The 21,731-nt window shown below is 43.1% G+C and overlaps 1 protein-coding gene across 1 annotated transcript in view; it reads right to left on the bottom strand.

Moving 5' to 3' along the window:
- LOC134225837 (uncharacterized) overlaps positions 1 to 21,731 on the bottom strand; it is a 738,557-nt gene that overhangs the window by 477,186 nt on the left and 239,640 nt on the right. Inside the window, exon 2 of the mRNA XM_062706214.1 lies at positions 15,297 to 15,498. Coding sequence (XP_062562198.1) covers positions 15,297 to 15,498 — 202 coding nt within the window. The remainder of the gene's footprint in view (positions 1 to 15,296; positions 15,499 to 21,731) is intronic.

The following is a 21,731-nucleotide window of genomic DNA, read 5'->3' as shown; positions in this document are numbered from 1 at the left end:
ATCCATTTATTGCGATGTAAGCTCCTTTCGACATACATTGAAACCAACCTCATTTCAGTCATAAATCCACCGACTGTGTCGTAACTCTCCACTTTCCACATCATTGGGGATCTCTTTCAATCACCTCGTTTGCCCCAGAGAGAGGAAGGGCGGAAAAACGAAAACCGAAACCTACCACCAAATCTGGCACGATATCCTACCAAATCCCCAGGACGATGAGCCACGAAATATGAAGAAAATGCTTTGGATTTCCGTTTGATGTGTGCCGTGTTGACGACGTCGACTGGAATGACAACAATTGCTGGGGAGTGGCGGTTAGTGGAGAGCAACTGAAACGATACCTGGGCTGGGGTTCGGGTTTCCATTCTTTGCGGTTCAGACTCCTTACCACCATCGAGCACATATACACAGCGGTGTTGGAATTCCATGGAGGAAAGATCCCGACTGAAAATAACTGGAACAGTAAAACTCTAGGAATAATTAATTTGAGCTAGAAATAGTCGATTTGCAATATCATCAGACAAAAACGCTGGAGAAAGCAAAATTGAAAAAGATGACTGTGGAACGAACACAAATGTCAACTGAAATCAAAACAACAGTAATGGAAATTTTAATTATTTTACCGATTATAATTTCCACTCGGGCTCATCTCATTAGTATAATTAACGAAATCATCGTAGAAACTTTTCACGAGCTGAAGCCGCGCTCATTCAGGAAAAGCATTTTCCTGTTTATCAAACATCGAAACACAAAGGCAGCACTGAAACCTAGTGGCGTGACTTTTTCGCCATAACAATTGTGGTCTCTAAGGAGCTAAATAAGGAATGATAATCAACATTCTTTGTAAAAGATTGACATTCACCCTTGCAAATCCATGGATGGTCAATCTACCAAAAATATAAAATTGGTAATCCGAATAATGAATTCTGAATTCCGAATTTCAAATTCTGTTCTGAAATTAGAGTTCAAACCCATAATTTGTATTCTGGATTTTAAATTAAGAACTTTTTCTTTTGACAATGATAAAGCATTTTTATTTCAGAACCTGGTAATCTGAATTCCGAACTTGAGCTCTAATTGCTGAGTTTCATATCCTTCAATTTGAATAACCCCAGCTAATGCAATACACAATTTTGTAATCCTTCAGATTCCATAAATTAAATCTACGTTTCCAACCTTCCACATTTTTCAATTCTTCCATTAATCCTCCCACTTCTTCAGAAAACTTTCTCTAGTCAGAAAACCCATTTTTTCCCTCTGCCACAGTCAACGACAACCGGTCATATCTCAGTTACTAACCCCGAACAACGGCCCCAACGCCAACACCAGAGTAAAATATGCTGAACTTTCGACCATAAACCTCGAAAAAACGTAGCACCCGCGATAGACTACGGTAGTGAACAAGTGTCCTTACTTTCACTCCACCCTCCGGGGGGGGGCCTTTCCCGCGGAAATCGACGTGTGTATCTCATTTTCGTGCCTCGTCGGCCTCCAACTTCGAGCGCCAACTTTTATCGCACTTTTTACGCTCGATGGAAAAGTTTGTCAAAGCTCTGAGCTTCCTCCGGTGCCACTTTTCCCCATTTTTCCGGGGAAAGGGTCACGGAAAGTTTCCGTCTACTGCTTTACGGAGAAAAACGGCAAAATACCCCGGTCCCGATTCTCGGTTCCAGCTGCTGCTCACTTTGGTTACGTGCGGCATACGCCTACCGCCGACGACATCCGGTAAGTACCCGACGCACTTTACCGGGGGAAAAAGTTTAAATTTTATGTTTTATGAAGTTTGCGCTGGGAAAAGTCGCTGAGCTTAGGGCACGCTCCGTCGGGACGTGAACTTAGCGTGACTCGATACAGGCGATACGGCGACGACCGACGGTGGCATATTGTGAGAGTGTTACTAGTTCCGCCAGTAAATTGAGCTTGGAAGTTATGCCGGATGCAGAATGGAGAAATGCTGTTCATGCGGAGAATGAACTTCTGCTTGATTACTTTCGAAATGATGTTACTCCATGAAGAAATATTTTGATTGCCATTCGCAACGTGGAAATATTTTTTTATTTGTGGAACGGAGAAAGATTTCCTTGGGGAATGCTGGAAAGTTTCTTGGCAGGAGCATAGAAGGATTCCTCGGAAGCTTGAAACTTGAAAGGCCTCTACGTGAAAGCTCAGAGGGAATAATCAAAAAGGGCTTGGTAGGCTTTTTCTAAAGACTTTGAAAGCTCCAGGAAGAATGCAAAGTTCCTTCATGACATTTCAAAGGGATGTATGTGGTGTGCTACGGACAAGTTGAAGAATCTCTCCCTAGTTTTCCTCACCTGAGAGCCAGATAGAGCATAGATTGTTACTGGATAATACGATTCTAAACCCCTCTCTATAGTGCAAATTGTATATAGATTTCACACTGCCTCGTTGATGGTTATTCACTTGTTGCAAGAAAATGATATCTAAATCTGCTAAGCGGATGAAGAAGTTTAAGACATTTGGACATCACTTGAAATATTGCAGATATTAATAGTTCAGTAATTCATTAAATCTAATACCCTAATATACGAAACCCTGAGATGTACTGAGACACTGGCAGTGACATACTTCATTCGCAGTGTCAGAGCAGACGAATACACATAGATCAGCGGTTCTCAACCTGGGGTACATGTACCCCTGGGGGTACCTTCGCTGGTCTCAGGGGGTTATAATTTATTTATTCAAACTAAGGCCGAAGTGGCCTGTGTGGTATATAAGAGTCTTCTCCATTCGGCTCGGTCCATGGCTACAAGTCGCCAACCACGCAGTCTACGGAGGGTCCGCAAGTCATCTTCCACCTGATCGATCCACCTTGCCCGTTGCGCACCTCGCCTTCTTGTGCCCGTAGGACCGTTGTCGAGAACTATTTTCACTGGGTTACTGTCCGACATTCTGGCTACATGCCCGGCCCACCGCAGTCGTCCGATTTTCGCGGTGTGAACGATGGATGGTTCTCCCAACAGCTGATGCAACTCGTGGTTCATTCGCCTCCTCTACGTACCGTCCGCCATCTACACCCCACCATAAATGGTATGCAATACTTTCCTTTCGAAAACTCCCAGTGCACGTTGGTCCTCCACGAGCATCGTCCATGTCTCGTGTCCGTAGAGAACTACCGGTCTTATAAGCGTTTTGTAGATAGTCAGTTTTGTAAGGCAGTGAACTCTATTCGATCGGAGCGTCTTGCGGAGTCCAAAGTATGTACGATTTCCAGCCACTATGCGTCTCCGAATTTCTCTGCTGGTATCGTTATCGGCTGTCACCAGTGAGCCCAAGTACACGTATTCTTCAACCACCTCGATTTCGTCACCACCGATAGAAACTCGTGGTGTGGTTACATAGACCTCTCTTGAGCCTCTTCATATCATGTACTTCGTCTTCGACGTGTTGATGACTAGTCCAATCCGTTTAGCTTCGCTTTTCAGTCTGATGTAGGCTTCCTTCATTCTCTCAAAGTTACGTGCCATGATATCAATGTCGTCGGCGAAACCAAATAACTGGACGGACTTCGTGAAAATCGTACCACTCGTGTCAATCCCTGCTCTTCGTATTATTCCCTCCAAAGCGATGTTGAATAGCAGACACGAAAGACCATTACCTTGCCGTTACCCTCTATACGTTTCGAAGGGACTCGAGAATGCCCCCTAAACTCGAACTACGCACATCACCCGATCCATGATCGCCTTTATCAACCTTATCAGTTTTTCCGGAAATCCGTTTTCGTGCATTAGCTGCCATAGCTGGTCCCGATCGATTGTATCATATGCGGTTTTGAAGTCGATAAATAGATGATGTGTGGGCACGTTGTATTCGTGGCATTTCTGCAATACCTGACGTATGGCGAACACTTGGTCTGTGGTAGAGCGTTCACCCATAAATCCCGCCTGGTGCTGCCCCACGAACTCTCTTGCAATTGGTGTTAGTCGGCGGCATAAAATTTGGGAGAGTACCTTGTAAGCGGCGTTCAGCAATGTGATTGCGCGGTAGTTGCTACAATCCAGCTTATCGCCCTTTTTGTAGATGGGACACACGACACCCAAGCAACACCTCTTGTTTCTCAGTGAGTAACAACAACTGTGTTGTGACTTACTAAAGGTCTGACTTATGCACAACGCGTCGTATTTGGAACTCCTTTGTGACACAAAAAGCGCAAGAGGTGGAGCCTATTTGCAACATCTTGCGGTTACAATGAAAATAAAAACACAAAACCCAACCGGGAATCGAACCATGGACCTTGAGATTTGCAACCTTCTACTATAATCATCACACCAACAATTCTATTTGGAGATTCTGCTACAAGTGCACTACATAAACAACAAAGTCATTTGTAACTTCATTGTACCTTATACGGAACATGCAGGGGACTGTCAAAAATAAAATACTGCTCAGCTGAGCTCAAAGTGTTTTGCAACATATCAGAAACATTGTCGTAACAGCAATGAACCGAAGTGTTATAAATTCTGCAACTTATCTGTTTTGTTTCTGATATGAAACACATCGAATTTTAAACCACCCAAGAAGTCAGATGGGTAGAATATTGCGACGCCACTTAAACGGAAATGAAACATTGTGATTTTCTGAAACTGGGAAGTGGCTTTAAGGACATAGTTGGAAGAGTACCACGATGGCAGCCAAGATGGCACCGGACCTTCCACGGGTCAACCCCACACCTCCCGCACTCCTCTCCCACAAACATTCGAATGCATCGAACAGCATCGAACAAAAGTTTAATAATTCAGATTACTAACCTGTTCACAGTATATTTATGTACTACCCGTGATAATTAACATGTTTCTTCAAAAAGTCCTATGCATTTCGGCTCGAAATATAGCATAAACCAGCAGTTTCGTGCCAATTTAACAGCCGTCCGCGGTTTGGTGGGTTTATCACTGCACTCCACTTCTTCTCAAAGGGCATTGAAAAAAAAATCAATTTTTACACACTTCTCCGCACATGAGCATCCCGAAATGTTGATGGAATGTAAATTAAACTTCACTTTTTGGATTAAGTCACTTGTTTGAAGCGAAAACTTAATATAAACTGCAATTTTTGCCCGAAGAAAACGATTAAAAACTGATCGCGGAGCGAATGTAAACACCGGTACCGATAGCAGCAAACAGGGTGGTTCAAAACTGATTTTGCTCCGCCACGCTCAGTCGATTATGTTTCATATTTTGGGTGTCGTTCGCTGGTTTCGGTCGGTTTGAATAGGGGCTTACCGTGCACAGGTCGTTTCAGGTTTGTATGGCAGTTGATATGGCGAGGTTGAATTTAACATTATTCTGATTGTGGCACTCCATGATTGGGCGCTGGCGAGGGGAAGGTCATATGACTGGATGAAATGCCCATATATTTTCCGTCAAATTTGCCGTTTCCGTTCCGCTGACATTGTGTTTGTGTAATTCAACAAAATAGCCAGATTTTTTCTGTGATACATATCTATCGCACCAGGAGCAGATACTTCATACAAAAAGTGTGACATGGGGGTGAGTGGAGTATAAAATGCTATTTCAACGGATCTTTCCTAAGGTGCGTTCAGTGAAGTCTCTGGAATGTTGCTTTCAGCTTTGTGGGTTCTCTATTCGCCAGCGTTTAGAGGGGAGGCGCTGTATCCAGTGTAATGAAAGGTTTAGTTTCCCATAAAAGTTTTCATACAAACTTGAACCGGCTTGTTCTCAATCAGTTTTTGTTCAAATCGGCTTTTGGAGGACACTCGGAGCATGGGACGGAATCAAGTGAGCGTGGTGGGTCGTTTTTTGAACCACCCTACTAATATTCTTTGTTCTACGACACCAATACTACTACAGTATATGACAGTTTGTATTGTACCAATACTTTCAAAGCTTTGTTTTGGTACTCAATCCACCTTCACCTTAATGTGACTCGATGTATTGCCAGTGTCTTCAATGCAATTTATTAGGAACAAACACCTATTTGAAAGATGTTGCGCGTGCTGCTTGGGCACCTTCCATCCATTCCTGCGGCAGAACCTCATCCTCCCAAACCATGGTAATCACCCAGTGCAGCGCTCTAGCCAGTGCTTCACCACCGTGTTTAAACAGCTCTCCTGGCTGTGGCACGTGGCCCTTACGTGAACGGTTTAACTTAGTTAACATAGAACTTTCGTGCGTTATTAGCGCGGTACAGTTCGATCTTCTTGCTGGCGCTTTATTCTCCGGAAAATCGAGTTTTGTCTGTTCCGCGCCCGTTTGTATCGTGCCTCGTTGACCCTCGTGCGGTGTTGCAGCAATCTCGCCCATGCTGCATTTTTCACTGCTAACTACTCACATTCGCCGTCATACCAGTCGTTACTCTGATCCAGAGCCACCGTGCCTAGTGCAGCGGTTGCGGTGCTTCCAATGGCGGATCGAATATCTCTCCAGCCATCTTCAAGAGATGCTGCGCCTAGCTGCTCTTCCGTTGAGAGTGCCACTTCCAGCTGCTGCGCGTAGTCTTGGGCTAGTCTACCGTCTCGAAGCCGCCCAATGTTTAGCCGCGGCGGATGACTCCGACGCGTGTTGTACACCGTCGAGAGTTTTGAGCGCAGACATACTGCAACGAGGTAGTGGTCGGATTCAATATTCGGAGAAGAATTTACCGTCGATTAGAACGTGGTCGATTTGGTTTTCAGTTACTTGATTAGGTGATTTCCATGTGGCCTTGTGGATATTCTTGCGGGGAAAGAAAGTGCTTCGGACTACCATTCCGCGAGAGGCTGCAAAGTTTATGCATAGTTGGCCGTTGTTGTTCGATACGGTATGCAGACTATCCGGTCCGATGACCGGTCTATACATTTTCTCCCTTCCTACCTGAGCGTTTATGTCACCGATGACGATTTTGACGTTCCGCAGTGGGCATCCATCGTATGTCTGCTCCAGCTGTGCATAGAACGCTTATTTCTCGTCATCGGGTCTCCCTTCGTGTGGCAGTGCACGATGATGATGCTATAGTTGAAACAAAAAACGGCCTTTTATCCTCAGCTTGCACATCCTTGCGTTGATTGGCTGCCGCCCAATCACGCGTTGGCGCATCTTGCCCAGCACTATGAAGCCGGTTCCCAGCTCGTTGGTGGTGCCGCAGCTTTGGTAGAAGGTAGCCGCTCGATGCCCGCTTTTCCACACTTTCTGTCCTGTCCAGCAGATTTCCTGTAGCGCTACGACGTCGAAGTTGCGGGGATGTAATTCATCGTAGATTATCCTGTCGCAACTTGCGAAGCCTAGCGACTTGCAGTTCCATGTTCCAAGCTTCCAATCGTTATCCTTTATTCATCGCCTAGGTCGCCAACCCGAAGGCGTTGGTACTCTTATACTTACTTGTTTCATACTTATTATACATATTATATATTTTATACGATATGTTTACCATTTCTATAAGTATTGAAACCACCAAAGGATCATGAGATGACAGTCTAACCAATAAATGAGGATTGCGTACCTAGAACTGAATAAAGCTCGCAACACAATAATTGGTTTCAGTATTGCACGAAAGTGGATGTTACTATGACTAACATTTATATGTAATAGTAAAGTAATTTACGTATAAATAATATCACAAAATTTCATTTCAAACGCTTTTCACCATACTTATCCCAAAATGGATTCAATGTAATATTTAAAACATGTTGCTTAAAAAATCTATCTCTAAGTTCCTCTGCTACATTTTGATGTGATTTTTCGAGATCGTCAACAGAAGGCGCTTCAGTAAAACTTTCGAATCGACACGTCAAGCAAACATGCAGCACACTAGGAGTAAACCTTTTGAATGCAGTGTGCCAAAAGGAATTAATAGTTAAGTTTCTCAATAATAATCTTCTTCAACGAAAAAATATTTTGTAGACTGGTAAAAGGTCATTATTTTTTTCCGAGAAATGCTCTCATTGTTGATGAAATTTGTGTAAGGTAGCCATTCACAAAGTACGTCACATCCTTACTGGGACGAAGGTGGCGTGGGTGGTTGGTCTGGGCAGAGTGAAAATTGATAAAATAAAACTAGAGGTTCATTACAAGAAGTGTGACGAAGGGGAGAGGTATGTTGAGAATGGTAATTGTTCTGCATCACGTACTATATGGATCTTCCCTAGATGTCCTTCACCTTCCTTTGGCGGTATATTCATACTAGACCATCGTACATTTTGATGATCGATTTGAATATAAAGAATTTAACTCATGGACAGTTTGGATTGTCGTACATGTTCAACGAATTCTATAATGTGTCTATAATGGTGTAACGAAGTCCCGTGGAGCTATTTCAACTCATAGAAATAAGGTTAAAGACTAAGACGCTGTAAAATAATTAATCATCATAGAAACAGTAGGGACCTCGAAGATCTTCATGTTGATCGATTTGAATATTGGGATCTGAGCTCAAAGACATTTTGGAGTGTCGTAGATGTCGATCAAATTCTGTGGTGTGTCTATAAAATGTAACGAAATCCCGTTGAGTTATTCCAACTCATAATAGTTGAGATATCGAAGATCTCCATGTTGATCGTTTTGAATATTCAGATCTGTACTCTAGGACAGTTTGAAGTGTCGTATATATCGAACGAATTCTGTGGTGTGTATGTAATGGTGTTACGAGGTAGCCTGGAGCTATTCCAACTCATAAAACTAGAGGGACATCTAAGATCTTCATGTTGATCGATTTGAATATTAAGATCTATACTCTAGGATAATTTGGAGTGTCGTAGATGTCAAACGAATTCTATGGTGTGCAGGGGCGTCGCGTGGAATAATTGGGAACCTGTTCAAAACTGTTCATAATCAAATAACATTCTTATTAACCCTTCAGCACGTGCGCGGTCCTGAAACGCCTGTGCAGGCTCGCTCGTATGAGGTTTTTTCGTTAGTGTTGTACACTAGTGGTTTAAGAGGTGGGGCGCTAGCACGCTTTGTTTCAAGTGGTACCCTACCATATAACTATGACTAGCACTGGCGCCACCAGTGACCATCGGAAAAAAATCTTTATAAAGCTCTATTTTCGTTGTTGGCCGTTAGTAAGGGAAAAGCATCATGTAACCGGTTAAATTTTCATTGAAAAAGTGAGGTTATGCAGATCATTACACCTATATTTGAGCCACATATTAAACAAGATACAATTTTATTGCAGATTTATTAGTAAAACAATGTTCCACATGCAGATACATCCTCAAAATCTATAAACTTGAACAAACAGTATTGAAATAGAAGAGCAGTGCTAGCGACAACTCGGCCACGTAATATGCTGAAGACAATTAATCAACTACGTTCAAATAACAATGCTGAACCAAGGTGCTCCCCATGGACTCAGTCAAATATGTACTGTTGTTACTACTGACATCCGTATCATGTGTAGTTTTGTATTCCGCGCATTCCATATTAGTTGAAGCGACAAAAGAGTCTGTCTTTTGCTCGTTCAAATTTGAAGTTGAACGAGTAGCAACGAAATGTGAGAAGGCGTCGATATTATGCTCGCAATGTGTTGCAGCGGTTCGTTCCCAAACAGACGAACAGAGAGAAAATTTCCCTCAAAATTCTCTCTCATATTTTCTCCTTCGTTCACGTCGTAAACTTGAACGAACTGCGACGCCGTTTCGTTGCAAGGTTTGTTGCATCGCTTCGTGTTCTACATGTAGACGGGCAGAGACAAAAAAGCACGTGTTTTGATGCAAGGTTATCTTTTTGTGCATTGGAATGATACAAACACCAAACGCCTGAATACAAAAAGGATGGCTACCTATTAGCCTATAATTCAAATGTGTGGACTGGTTCAGAAACAAAATTGAACGTAGCTGTTGCAACAGCTCTGTTTTCTGCCAAACAGTGCACCTAAAAGATATTTAAGTTACTAGATAAAGATTGTCGCTTCGGTTCCCTTTGTTCTGCTGTCCGAAACATGTGTGGTACATACCTGTCAAATCGTATGGATTTTCCTTCTTTGACATTTAGCTCCCCTATCCTCGCCAGCAAAAGATGTTCCGGACAGCGACGACAGCGACAATCTTTATCTAGTAACTAAAATATCTTTTGTGCACCTATGTTTTTGAACATAAGATCAAAATATAATCTTCATTAGTTTGCTTACCTGTGCAATGAACAGGTTGAACAGGCCGACCAGACGCCACTGATGGTGTGTCTGTGATGGTGTTACGAGGTATCGTGGAGCTATACCACCTCATAAAACTAATGGGGCCATCGAAGATCTTCATATGGATCGATTTGAATATTAAAATCTGTACACAGAGATAGTTTGTAGTGTCGTAGATTTCGAAAGAACAATGTGGTGTGTCTGTAATGGTATTACGAGGTATCGCGGAGCTACTCCAACTCATAACACTAATGGGGACATCGAAGATCTTTATGTTGATCGATTTGGATATTAAGATCTGTACTCAAGGATAGTTTGGAGTGTCGTAGATGTCGAACGAATAATGTGATGTGTCTGTAATGGTGTTATGAGGTATCGCGGAGCTATTCCAACTCATAAAACTACTTGTCAAACTACTACTAGTTGGGACATCGAAGATCTTCATGTTGATCGATTTGAATATTAAGATCTGAGCTCAAGGAGAGTTTGGAGTGTCGTAGATGTCTAACGAATTCTGTGGTGTGTCTGTAATTGTGTAATGAGGAACCGTGGAGCTGTTCCAACTCATAAAAATAGTGGGGACATCGTAGATCTTTTTGTTGACCGATTTGAATATTAAGATCTGAGTTCAAGAACTGGTTGGAGTATCGTAGATATTGGAAAAGATCTGTTATACCGCTGAACAAGCACGGAATATTATCATAAAGCATTTCAATTGTAATGATCTACCCAGAATATGGTAAAAAAATGTGTTGATTCCTTAGAACATCAAAATTAGAACTCGGGGATTGTTTGGATGCTCTAGATCATCATAGTGCCCGTAACCCGACTTGGGCAATATTTTTCCTGAATGGAACAGTTAATTTTGAACATTTTTGCTAAAGAAAGCAAGGCTCTATCTCTTAAAACGGATTTTTAATAGTTGATTTTCGTCTTGGGTCATATATGACCCATCCGTATTGAATCGGTTAAGTTTAAATTTGTTTCAAAATTCCGTTAAATTTTATTTTTAGCTAGCTTTCTTGCGAAACTTTTGTAATTTTGCGAAACGGAAGGAAATCAAGAAATCAGATTTCGCCATGCTCAAATTCCGCGAAATACCGCGGAATTTCGTTTCGAACCACTTGAAAAGAAATTAATTCTTATAATTATAAATAGGTACAAAACACCTAAATAAGGGGGAAACAATAAGGCTTATGCGCCACTCCAATAAAGGAGACCGCACACCAAGTTCGTTTGCCCGGATGAGACTAAATCAAGGCGAGTTCAAGTACAATCTTCAAAGAAGAATGAGATCGATCCAGTGAAAAATGGAACAGGTAGTAACCCCTTTCTTCGCATCGGAATTGAGGTTTCCATCCATATTCGTATTTGTGGATTGTTTACAAAATATGCCTTTGTTTGCTGTAAGAACTGTCAGTTTTGATTGTGATTTGATTGAAACAACAAACAAATCTGGAGGTATACTAAGATAAATAATTCAAATTTTCACTATACGCATGATTTTCTCTGACACACATCAGGTGAAAATCAAATTTTTTAACACGTCAACCCGAGATTAGATTTGAAGGAAACTTAAAATTTAAATGGCTATGTCTAAGCAGCCCGTTGACCGATTTTCAACGTTCTTTCAATGATCTTTTACCCATCTGATGTAGTTTCATAATACTGTGTATCTAGGGGTGCTCAGTTTTTCCCTGGAATGCCATGAGTTAAGACGCTGCCAATCGAAAAAAAAAAGTGAAATTCGGTTTACTGAATGGCTCAACGGTTGAGCAAGAAGCCGAATGGCTCAGTGCATGGGAATTCCGTTAATCGGAGTAGGATAGGTCCACCGCCGAGGACCAGTTGAGTAGACCGTGGCGCGCGAATGCACCGGCTTCGGGTCGTCGGGCATCATTCAACCATAGCCTGTCACGGATGCGGGTCGTTGGTATCCGAATAGCTTACGCCATCAGGTGACTTGCGATTACGTTGAGAGCTGAATGGCTGAAAAACAGATGTTGTGCTGAATGGAACAAGGGGAAATAAAGGGCTTGAGGGCTCAAGGCTTTTGTGTGCTGACTGGCACAAACAAAGGGGCCAAAGTCTATCTTATGCTCCATAAATAAAAATGAGTTTGCATTGCTTTGAGGCAATATAACTCACGATTTGCAAGATTTCCTCACTAATCGATTCATCTTGAATCAGCTGTAAATGAATGAAAAAGCCCAAAAAATTACTTGGAATGTTAAAAAAATGTAGGTTCCGGACTGTAAATTTGTGTTGGGTATTAGGATAAGTTGTGCACAACCATGGTTAAAAACAGGATAATATTAAACCACAAATAAAGTAGGGCTCTTTCTGATTGGAACCAAATGTTGAAATTTGAAATCGGACCAGAATCAGAGATATGGCCATTTATTCAGAATCGGTACAGATCAGGAGTTTTAAAAGGGACCAGGCCACATATTCAGCTTTTTAACGGATCTTCCATTATTATTACATTCCAGAAGTCTTCTGATACGTCAAAAATGAGAAAACAACCAAAAAGACGAATCCTGAAGTCGCTGGAGTGCCCCTGGGGAGCCTGTAGAGGGGACATTTCAGTTTTAACGCCAAAACTGGTCATTCGACGGTTCGTTTTCATGGTTTTCTATTAGGAAGCAAAATATGAATATAAAATGGACCATTGACGGCTTTGACCGCTTCCGGGACCTACGGATTGTTTCCGGGGAATTTGTAGAAGGGGACATTTCACTTTCTGTGGCAGAATAAGTCATTCGAAGTTTTTTTTTTCTTAAGGTTTTTGGTCAAGAAACGAGGAATTTGATTATTAGCGATTCTGATCACTTCCGAAACCTATGCATTGCTCCAAGAAAATCTGTTGAAGGAGGAACCTGTATAAAAGGATATTTCAGTTTTAGCAGTAAAACTAGTTATACTTCTTTTGCCACTAAAACTTAAATGTCCCCTTCTACAGGTTCCCATGGAGCAATCAGATGATCCCAAAATAATTATATTTATACCTCGCTTCCTGATAGAGAACCTTTAAAAAAGAAACGTCGAATGACTAGCTTTATTGCAAAAACTAAAATCCATCCATCTACAGGTATCCCTGGGGCAATCTGTAGGTTCCGGATGCAGTCAAATTGAAAGATGATCCAATTTATACTCATACCTTGCTTCCTACTCGAAAACCATGAAAAACGAACCGTCGAACGACCAATTTTGGCGCTAAAACTTAAATGTCCTCTTCTACAGGTTCGCTGGGGGACAATCCGTAGGTCCCGGAAGCGGTCAGAACCGTCAATGGTCAATTATATCCCAGACAACCAGAATGCATGCATAATAGAATTCTTTTTCTGTTATGCGATGCCTATGCGCACAATTTTCATCGCACACCAGTCGCGAAAACGCTTTTAACGTAAAAAGTGGAGGCGATGTAGGGCAAACGATCCGATAGTCGTGGGTGTTCCTATAGTTGCGGTAGTACAGTATGCGTTAAATCTACGAATCAAACGCAGCAACCCATTACGTCTAACGATAAAAAAATATGTCAATATACGAAGCAAGTGAAAACAGTCTTGAATATCTTCAAAAACTGGTAAATATCTAGAAAATACCTTACTAAATTTTCGCCTGTGCACCAATAGTTGCGGTAGTGTTCCTATAATTGGGGCCCTCCTTAGCCGTGCGGTAAGACGCGCGGCTACAAAGCAAGACCATGCTGAGGGTGGCTGGGTTCGATTCCCGGTGCCGGTCTAGGTAATTTTCGGATTGGAAATTGTCTCGACTTCCCTGGGCATAAAAGTATCATCGTGTGTAGCCTCATGATATACGAATGCAAAAATGGTAACCTGGCTTAGAAACATATAAAGCTATATATGTAGACGAGGAATCAGATAGAATAAATTTTGGCTGTTCCGCCCTTTTCAAATGTTAGTCTAGAATGGTCCATTTTTTATTCATACATCGCTTCCTGATAGAAAACCATGAAACAGGAGCCGTCGAATGACTAGCTTTGGTGCCAAAACTGAAATATCCCCTCAACGGGTTCCCCCGGGACAATCCGAAAGTCCCGGAAGCGGTCAAAGATGTCAATGGTCCATTTTATATTCATACCTCACTTCCTGATAGAAAACCATAGAAAACGAACCGTCGAACGACTAGTTTTGCGCTAAAACTGAAATGTCCTCTTCTACAGGTTCCCCGAGGACAATCCGTAAGTACCGGAAAAGGTCAAACAAAGCCGCCAATGGTCCATTTTATATTCATACTTTTCTTCCTGATAGAAAACCACGAAAAACGAACCGTCGAATGACCAGTTTTGGCGCTAAAACTTTACAGGTTCCCCGGGGGCACCCCGGCGACTTCAGGATCCGTCTTTTTGATTGTTTTTTTTTTCATTTTTGACGTATCAGAAGACTTCTGGAATGTATGCAATGTAAGATCCGTTAAAAAGCTTGATTCAAATGAATATGTGGCCTGGTCCCTTTAAAACTCCCGATCGGCACCGATTCTAAACAAATGGCCATATCTCACTTGATTCTGGTCTGATTTCGAATTTCAACATGTGGTTCCAATCAGAAAGAGCCCTGCTTTATTTGTGGTTACTAATATTATCCTGTTTTCAACCACAACTTATCCTAATACCCACCACAAATTTACGGATCTGAACCTACCTTCGAAAAACCCGGAATATCTCCGGTATCCCCTGTACGTACCTGACCCAAAATTTCACGTAAAACTAAATTTTCAAAATGATGGTTCTAAGCAGTCTTGCATCGGAATCGATCACAAAATTCTCATAGTTCCAGGGACATTGGTTATTCTTTTGAAAATGGACATGGTTCCGAAGATATTGATGGGAGTACTGAGATACCCTCCCGGTCCGGAAAAATGGCCACTGCCTGCTCAAGCCGGAAACACGTCTTTCGACGTGTCAAACTTCATGATTTTACAAAACAAGTTCATAGAAAAGTGTTCTGAGGGTATTTGGCTCATCTGGTCATATTCTGGAACACCCTGGAATGCTGGTTTCCAGGGCAAAGTGGTCACTTTTCGAATAATTCCGAAACCTGACTTGTAACATGTCAAACTTCTTGATTTTGCATATGTGATATAAACGGATCGTCTTAATGGTATGCAAAAATTTTAAGAAATCGCTTCGTATGATGATTGTCCGAAATGTGTCCAGATTTACCTTAAAACTAACTGACAAAACTCACCTATCGTGGGCGTGGAAGTTCAGCCGGACCACGTTGGCCGGGCCATAGCTGGCCGAACCGTGGTCATAGTTGATACTGCGCCTCCGCCGCCGGTGCGCTTCGTGGTGCCGATGGGCAGCCTCCAGCTGGCTGCGATCGAACCGCGCCGGTTCCCAGTGCTTGATGAAGGGATTCAGCGCCCGCAGCGAAGCCGGGATGGTATCTAGAAAGCCAGAAAGGAAATCATGGGTATCATTGTGACTATTTATGCATTCATTATCATCGTAAGTTAATCATAATGGATATGAAATTTAAAACTTTTGAATCTTAATGTTATTTATAGAACTACACGCAAGAAAAAGCGAGAAAGAATTCGAGAACTAGAATCACGGTGTATTTCAAATCAAATTAAAAATAAACAAAAGCCTCTTTTTAACGTTCAGCAAAAAAGGGTCCATCGTTTCCGAATTCGTGATTTTCATTTTGCTGGTGCACTAATTTGAGAACGCTTTTTGCGTGTATTGACCGAATCGGTTTTGTTCCAAATGTTTTCACATTTGATTTCGAGAATCAGCATCAATTTTTGTTTCTTAATTTTTCAATAATTTTGGCAATACGATCCTCTTTAATAATTGATTTATTTTTTACTTCTCGTTAAGATGATTCACGTTACAATGTAAGAAGAGAAGACAAATAAAACAGTTCCTCTGCGCCCAAACTGTTTACCATTTCTGGGAAATATTAATTCCTCACACTCAATCTACACATCCACAGATCCGGTCCCAGATCGATTATCATTCATTTATCACACTCTGACTTTCATCGCGATTCGCACCAATTTTCGCGACTCGGATGAGTGCGTCTGTGTGCCCACGCCCCAGCACTGTGAGCTCCATTATCGTATCCTCGCCATGGGGCAAAAGTATGCGGGGGCTGCAGCAAAAACCATTTCAACGCAATTTCGTTAACCTTGGGCGTACGAGGGCCCACCGGTGCCCGTTATCGATAGATGGCCCCGAATAACACCAAGACCGTGTGAGTGGCGTCGGGCGACGCCACGGTTGCGGGTGGATGGTTGTCGGTGGCAGTCAAGTGGATATCCATAAATCAATTTTTGAGTCCGACGACGGACGGTTGCTAACGTAACGCCCGAGGGTATGCAATGGGATGATGGCAACAGCGCGGTGCCACGGCGAAGCACTGAAGGTTCTGAGCCCCGTTGGCATTCATGGCGAAATCCAAGATCAAAAGCTAGCTGGGTGCCGATTGACGCTGACCCGAAGAATACGGGCGGGAGCAGTCGGATCTTCTGGCTATGGTGAACATACTTTCTTCTGAACATGTTGGTAAATTAGAATATTTGGAAACTGGTGAATGTTTTTTCAGACCCGACTGGGATTGGGATTGAAATATTGTAAAAAAGAAAAACAGTTAGTGATCCTAAAAAAAAGCTTTTAAGATTCTTTCAGAAGCCTTCAAATTTCCTCAAATATGTTTTTCGAACTTTAAATGAGAAGAAAGACAATTTTTCGAGTTTTTTTTCTGGATTTTTTTCATTTTTATCGAGGAAGTACAATAAATTTCTCCTGGAAAACCTTGATTTTTTTGCAGTAAACACTTCCATAGGAAATTCTCTGAAATTTCCATGGAAAATTCTTTAAAATATTTTCGGGTTATTTGGGTGATGGGCTTCTAAACACTCAATGGCAAATAAGCCTATCAAGTAAAGAAACTAGGGAAATTGCTCCGTTTTCCATCTCACTGAACTCATATTCATCTCATCGAATCGCAAAACGAATAAATACAGCACTGGTAAAAAAATACAATAATAAGAAATAAATCCCTTTTCATTGCTTTGTTTTTGATGGGATGAACATAAGAGCTATGAGATGAAGTGCCGAACCATTCCCCTACTAGAAAACAACTGATGTTTAAACTTAATTTGTCTGAAAAAATAAAGAAATATTCACGCATGAAAAGTATGACATTGAAAAAAACTTGATTTTTTGGGTTGAATATGTGTCCTGTACAGGCCACCAAAAGGCATTTTCTCTGCCTCTCAATGACGATTGGCAGTTTTATCGAAGCCTTCTATACGCTGTCTGCATCTATTGATCCCCGTTAACCTTTGCATCCCCAACCTCTTTTGTGCATCAAAATTTTGATGATGTTTTTGCTCTAATTCATTCAACTTTTGACCGATTTGTTTGAAATTTTCAGACATGAACCAGAAATTATCATAGATTCAGAGGATCGATCGATTGGACATGTCGGTCCACCAGTTCCGGATTTATACCGAATCCCAGTGGGGTCTGTCGGGTGGCCATTTAGGACATTTTTGACTTTTATGTTTGTTATTCGTACCAATATCGTCTTTTTATACCCGTATCATGAAGACAACTTATTTGCGATGCTTCTGAACAAATTTGGATGCATGATGGCCACACTGGAACCGGTTCCGGGGCTCTAACTGGGGACATATATCAGAATACTTCGAAATGTATCATGAGGCATATCAATTATCGGTATTTTTTGGCGAAAGAAATTTTGAAACTAATTTTAGATTTCTACTATCAATTTTGATCCTTTTGATCCAGTTGATCCAAACATCCCGGAACACCTGGAACCAATTCCGGGGACCCTGTGGAAGACTTATATCCGGTTTTTGAAAAAAACATAGCATGCAACATATCAAACTTCATGATTCACCATGAAAAAAATGTAGGATAACATTTTTTAGATCTTGATTCTACTCTGGCCACTTCCGGGAAAATCCGGAAGTCGAAGGAAGCGGTTTTGAAGTTTGTTTCATAAGTTGAAGTTCGTTACTAAAGCTGTTAGTTGTATGCACATTTCGACTTTTCGAAATCAGTCAAGAAAAAAACAGACATAGGAATGCCTCTAATATAATTTTGAACCTAATTGGTCATGTTTCAGGCATCTGGAACCGGTTCCGGGATAGACATGTGCGCCGATTGCAATTTAATTGGCGGCGGCGTGATAAATAATTTTAAGTAAGCGGTGGCGGCGTGCAAACGTCCCACCATTGGTGATCGGAAGAAGCGGTGCGGAATTTACTGCATCATTTCGATTGGAAGTTCCTTCAAGAATTAATTCCTCTGCAAGTTCCTTCAGCATTTCCTCCATAAGTTACTTCAACAACTCCTGCAGATGTTCCTCAAGGAATTCTTCCGGAAAATCCTTCAGTAATTCCTCTGGAATCGCCTTCAGGAATACATCCAAAAATTCCTCCAGCAATTGCTCCAAAAATACCTTGAAGAACTCCTCCGGAAGTTCCTTCAGTATTTCTTTCGAAAGTTTTATCAGGAATACCTCCGACAGTTCCATCTAATATCCACCGAAAGTTCCTCCAGGAATTCATCCGAAAATTCCACCAGCAGTTCCTTCAGCTACTTACCCGGAAGTTCTGGCAGCAATTCTTCGGAGAGTTCCTTCAAAAATTCCCCCGGAAGTTCATTCAAAGATATCTCCGGAAGTTCCTTCAAGAATACCTCCAGACAGTCCTTCAGGAATACTTACGGAATTTCCTTCAGGAATTCTTCCGGAAGTTCCTTCAGGTATTCCTCCGGATGTTCTATCAGAAATTCTAATGAAAGTTCCTTCAGAAATTCCTCTAGAAGCAAATTTAGTAATTCCTCCGGAAGTTCCCTCAGGAATTCCTCTGGAAGTTCCTTCAAGAATTTCTCCCGGACGTTACTTCATAAATTTCTCTGAAAGTTCCTTCAGAAAATCATCCGAAAGTTCATGCAGAAAATCCTCCGAAAGTTCCTTAAGCAAAGTTTACGGAAGTTCCTACAGCAGTTATTCCGGTAGTTCCTCCGGAAGTTTTTTTAGGGATTGCTGAAGAAACTTCAGGAGCAATTTCTTGAAGGAACTCTCCGATGAAATTCTGGAAAGAACCTCCGGAAAAATTCTTGAAGGAACTTCCGAAGAAATTGCTGAAGGAACTTCAGGAGGAATTGCTTGGGGATTTTCCGGAGGAATTCCTGAAGGAACTTCTGGAGGTATTCCTTAAAGAACTTCCTGAAGAATTCCTGAATTTCGGAAGGATCTTCCAAAAAAAACCTCCGGAGGAATTCCTGGAGGAACTTCCGGATGGATTCCTGGAGGAACTTCCGGATGGATTCCTGGAGGAACTTCCGGATGGATTCCTGGAGGAACTTCCGGATGGATTCCTGGAGGAACTTCCGGATGGATTCCTGGAGGAACTTCCGGATGGATTCCTGGAGGAACTTCCGGATGGATTCCTGGAGGAACTTCCGGATGGATTCCTGGAGGAACTTCCGGATGGATTCCTGGAGGAACTTCCGGATGGATTCCTGGAGGAACTTCCGGATGGATTCCTGGAGGAACTTCCGGATGGATTCCTGGAGGAACTTCCGGATGGATTCCTGGAGGAACTTCCGGAAGGATTCCTGGAGGAACTTCCGGAAGGATTCCTGGAGGAACTTCCGGAAGGATTCCTGGAGGAACTTCCGGAAGGATTCCTGGAGGAACTTCCGGAAGGATTCCTGGAGGAACTTCCGGAAGGATTCCTGGAGGAACTTCCGGAGGAATTCCTGGAGGAACTTCCGGAGAAATTCCTGGAGGAACTTCCGGAGGAATTCCTGGAGGAACTTCCGGAGGAATTCCTGGAGGAACTTCCGGAGGAATTCCTGGAGGAACTTCCGGAGGAATTCCTGGAGGAACTTCCGGAGGAATTCCTGGAGGAACTTCCGGAGGAATTCCTGGAGGAACTTCCGAGGGAATCCTGGAGGAACTTCCGGAGGAATTCCTGGAGGAACTTCCGGAGGAATTCCTGGAGGAACTTCCGGAGGAATTCCTGGAGGATCTTCCGGAGGAATTCCTGGAGGAACTTCCGGAGGAATTCCTGGAGGAATTTCCGGAGGAATTCCTGAGGAATTTCCGGAGGAATTCCTGGAGGAACTTCCGGAGGAATTCCTGGAGGAACTTCCGGAGGAATTCCTGGAGGAACTTCCGGAGGAATTCCTGGAGGAACTTCCGGAGGAATTCCTGGAGGAACTTCCGGAGGAATTCCTGGAGGAACTTCCGGAGGAATTCCTGGAGGAACTTCCGGAGGAATTCCTGGAGGAACTTCCGGAGGAATTCCTGGAGGAACTTCCGGAGGAATTCCTGGAGGAACTTCCGGAGGAATTCCTGGAGGAACTTCCGGAGGAATTCCTGGAGGAACTTCCGGAGGAATTCCTGGAGGAACTTCCGGAGGAATTCCTGGAGGAACTTCCGGAGGAATTCCTGGAGGAACTTCCGGAGGAATTCCTGGAGGAACTTCCGGAGGAATTCCTGGAGGAACTTCTGGAGGAATTCCTGGAGGAACTTCCGGAGGAATTCCTGGAGGAACTTCCGGAGGAATTCCTGGAGGAACTTCCGGAGGAATTCCTGGAGGAACTTCCGGAGGAATTCCTGGAGGAACTTCCGGAGGAATTCCTGGAGGAACTTCCGGAGGAATTCCTGGAGGAACTCTCGGAGGAATTCCTGGAGGAACTTCCGGAGGAATTCCTGGAGGAACTTCCGGAGGAATTCCTGGAGGAACTTCCGGAGGAGTTCCTGGAGGAACTTCCGGAGGAATTCCTGGAGGAACTTCCGGAGGAATTCCTGGAGGAACTTCCGGAGGAATTCCTGGAGGAACTTCCGGAGGAATTCCTGGAGGAACTTCCGGAGGAATTCCTGGAGGAACTTCCGGAGGAATTCCTGGAGGAACTTCCGGAGGAATTCCTGGAGGAACTTCCGGAGGAATTCCTGGAGGAACTTCCGGAGGAATTCTTGGAGGAACTTCCGGAGGAATTCCTGGAGGAACTTCCGGAGGAGTTCCTGGAGGAACTTCCGGAGGAATTCCTGGAGGAACTTCCGGAGGAATTCCTGGAGGAACTTCCGGAGGAATTCCTGGAGGAACTTCCGGAGGAATTCCTGGAGGAACTTCCGGAGGAATTCCTGGAGGAACTTCCGGAGGAATTCCTGGAGGAACTTCCGGAGGAATTCCTGGAGGAACTTCCGGAGGAATTCCTGGAGGAACTTCCGGAGGAATTCCTGGAGGAACTTCCGGAGGAATTCCTGGGGGAATTTCCGAGGGAAATCCTGAAGGAATTTCCGGGGGAAATCCTGGAGGAACTTCCGGAGGAATTCCTGGAGGAACTTCCGGAGGAATTCCTGGAGGAACTTCCGGAGGAATTCCTGGAGGAACTTCCGGAGGAATTCCTGGAGGAACTTCCGGAGGAATTCCTGGAGGAACTTCCGGAGGAATTCCTGGAGGAACTTCCGGAGGAATTCCTGGAGGAACTTCCGGAGGAATTCCTGGAGGAACTTCCGGAGGAATTCCTGGAGGAACTTCCGGAGGAATTGCTGGAGGAACTTCCGGAGGAATTTCTGGAGGAACTTCCGGAGGAATTCCTGGAGGAACTTCCGGAGAAATTCCTGGAG

This window comes from Armigeres subalbatus, chromosome 1, assembly GCF_024139115.2.
Source record: "Armigeres subalbatus isolate Guangzhou_Male chromosome 1, GZ_Asu_2, whole genome shotgun sequence".
In the NCBI taxonomy this organism is placed as follows: Eukaryota; Metazoa; Arthropoda; class Insecta; order Diptera; family Culicidae; genus Armigeres; species Armigeres subalbatus.
Note: the sequence above shows the minus strand (reverse complement) of the source record. Positions and strands in the feature narration are given on the sequence as shown.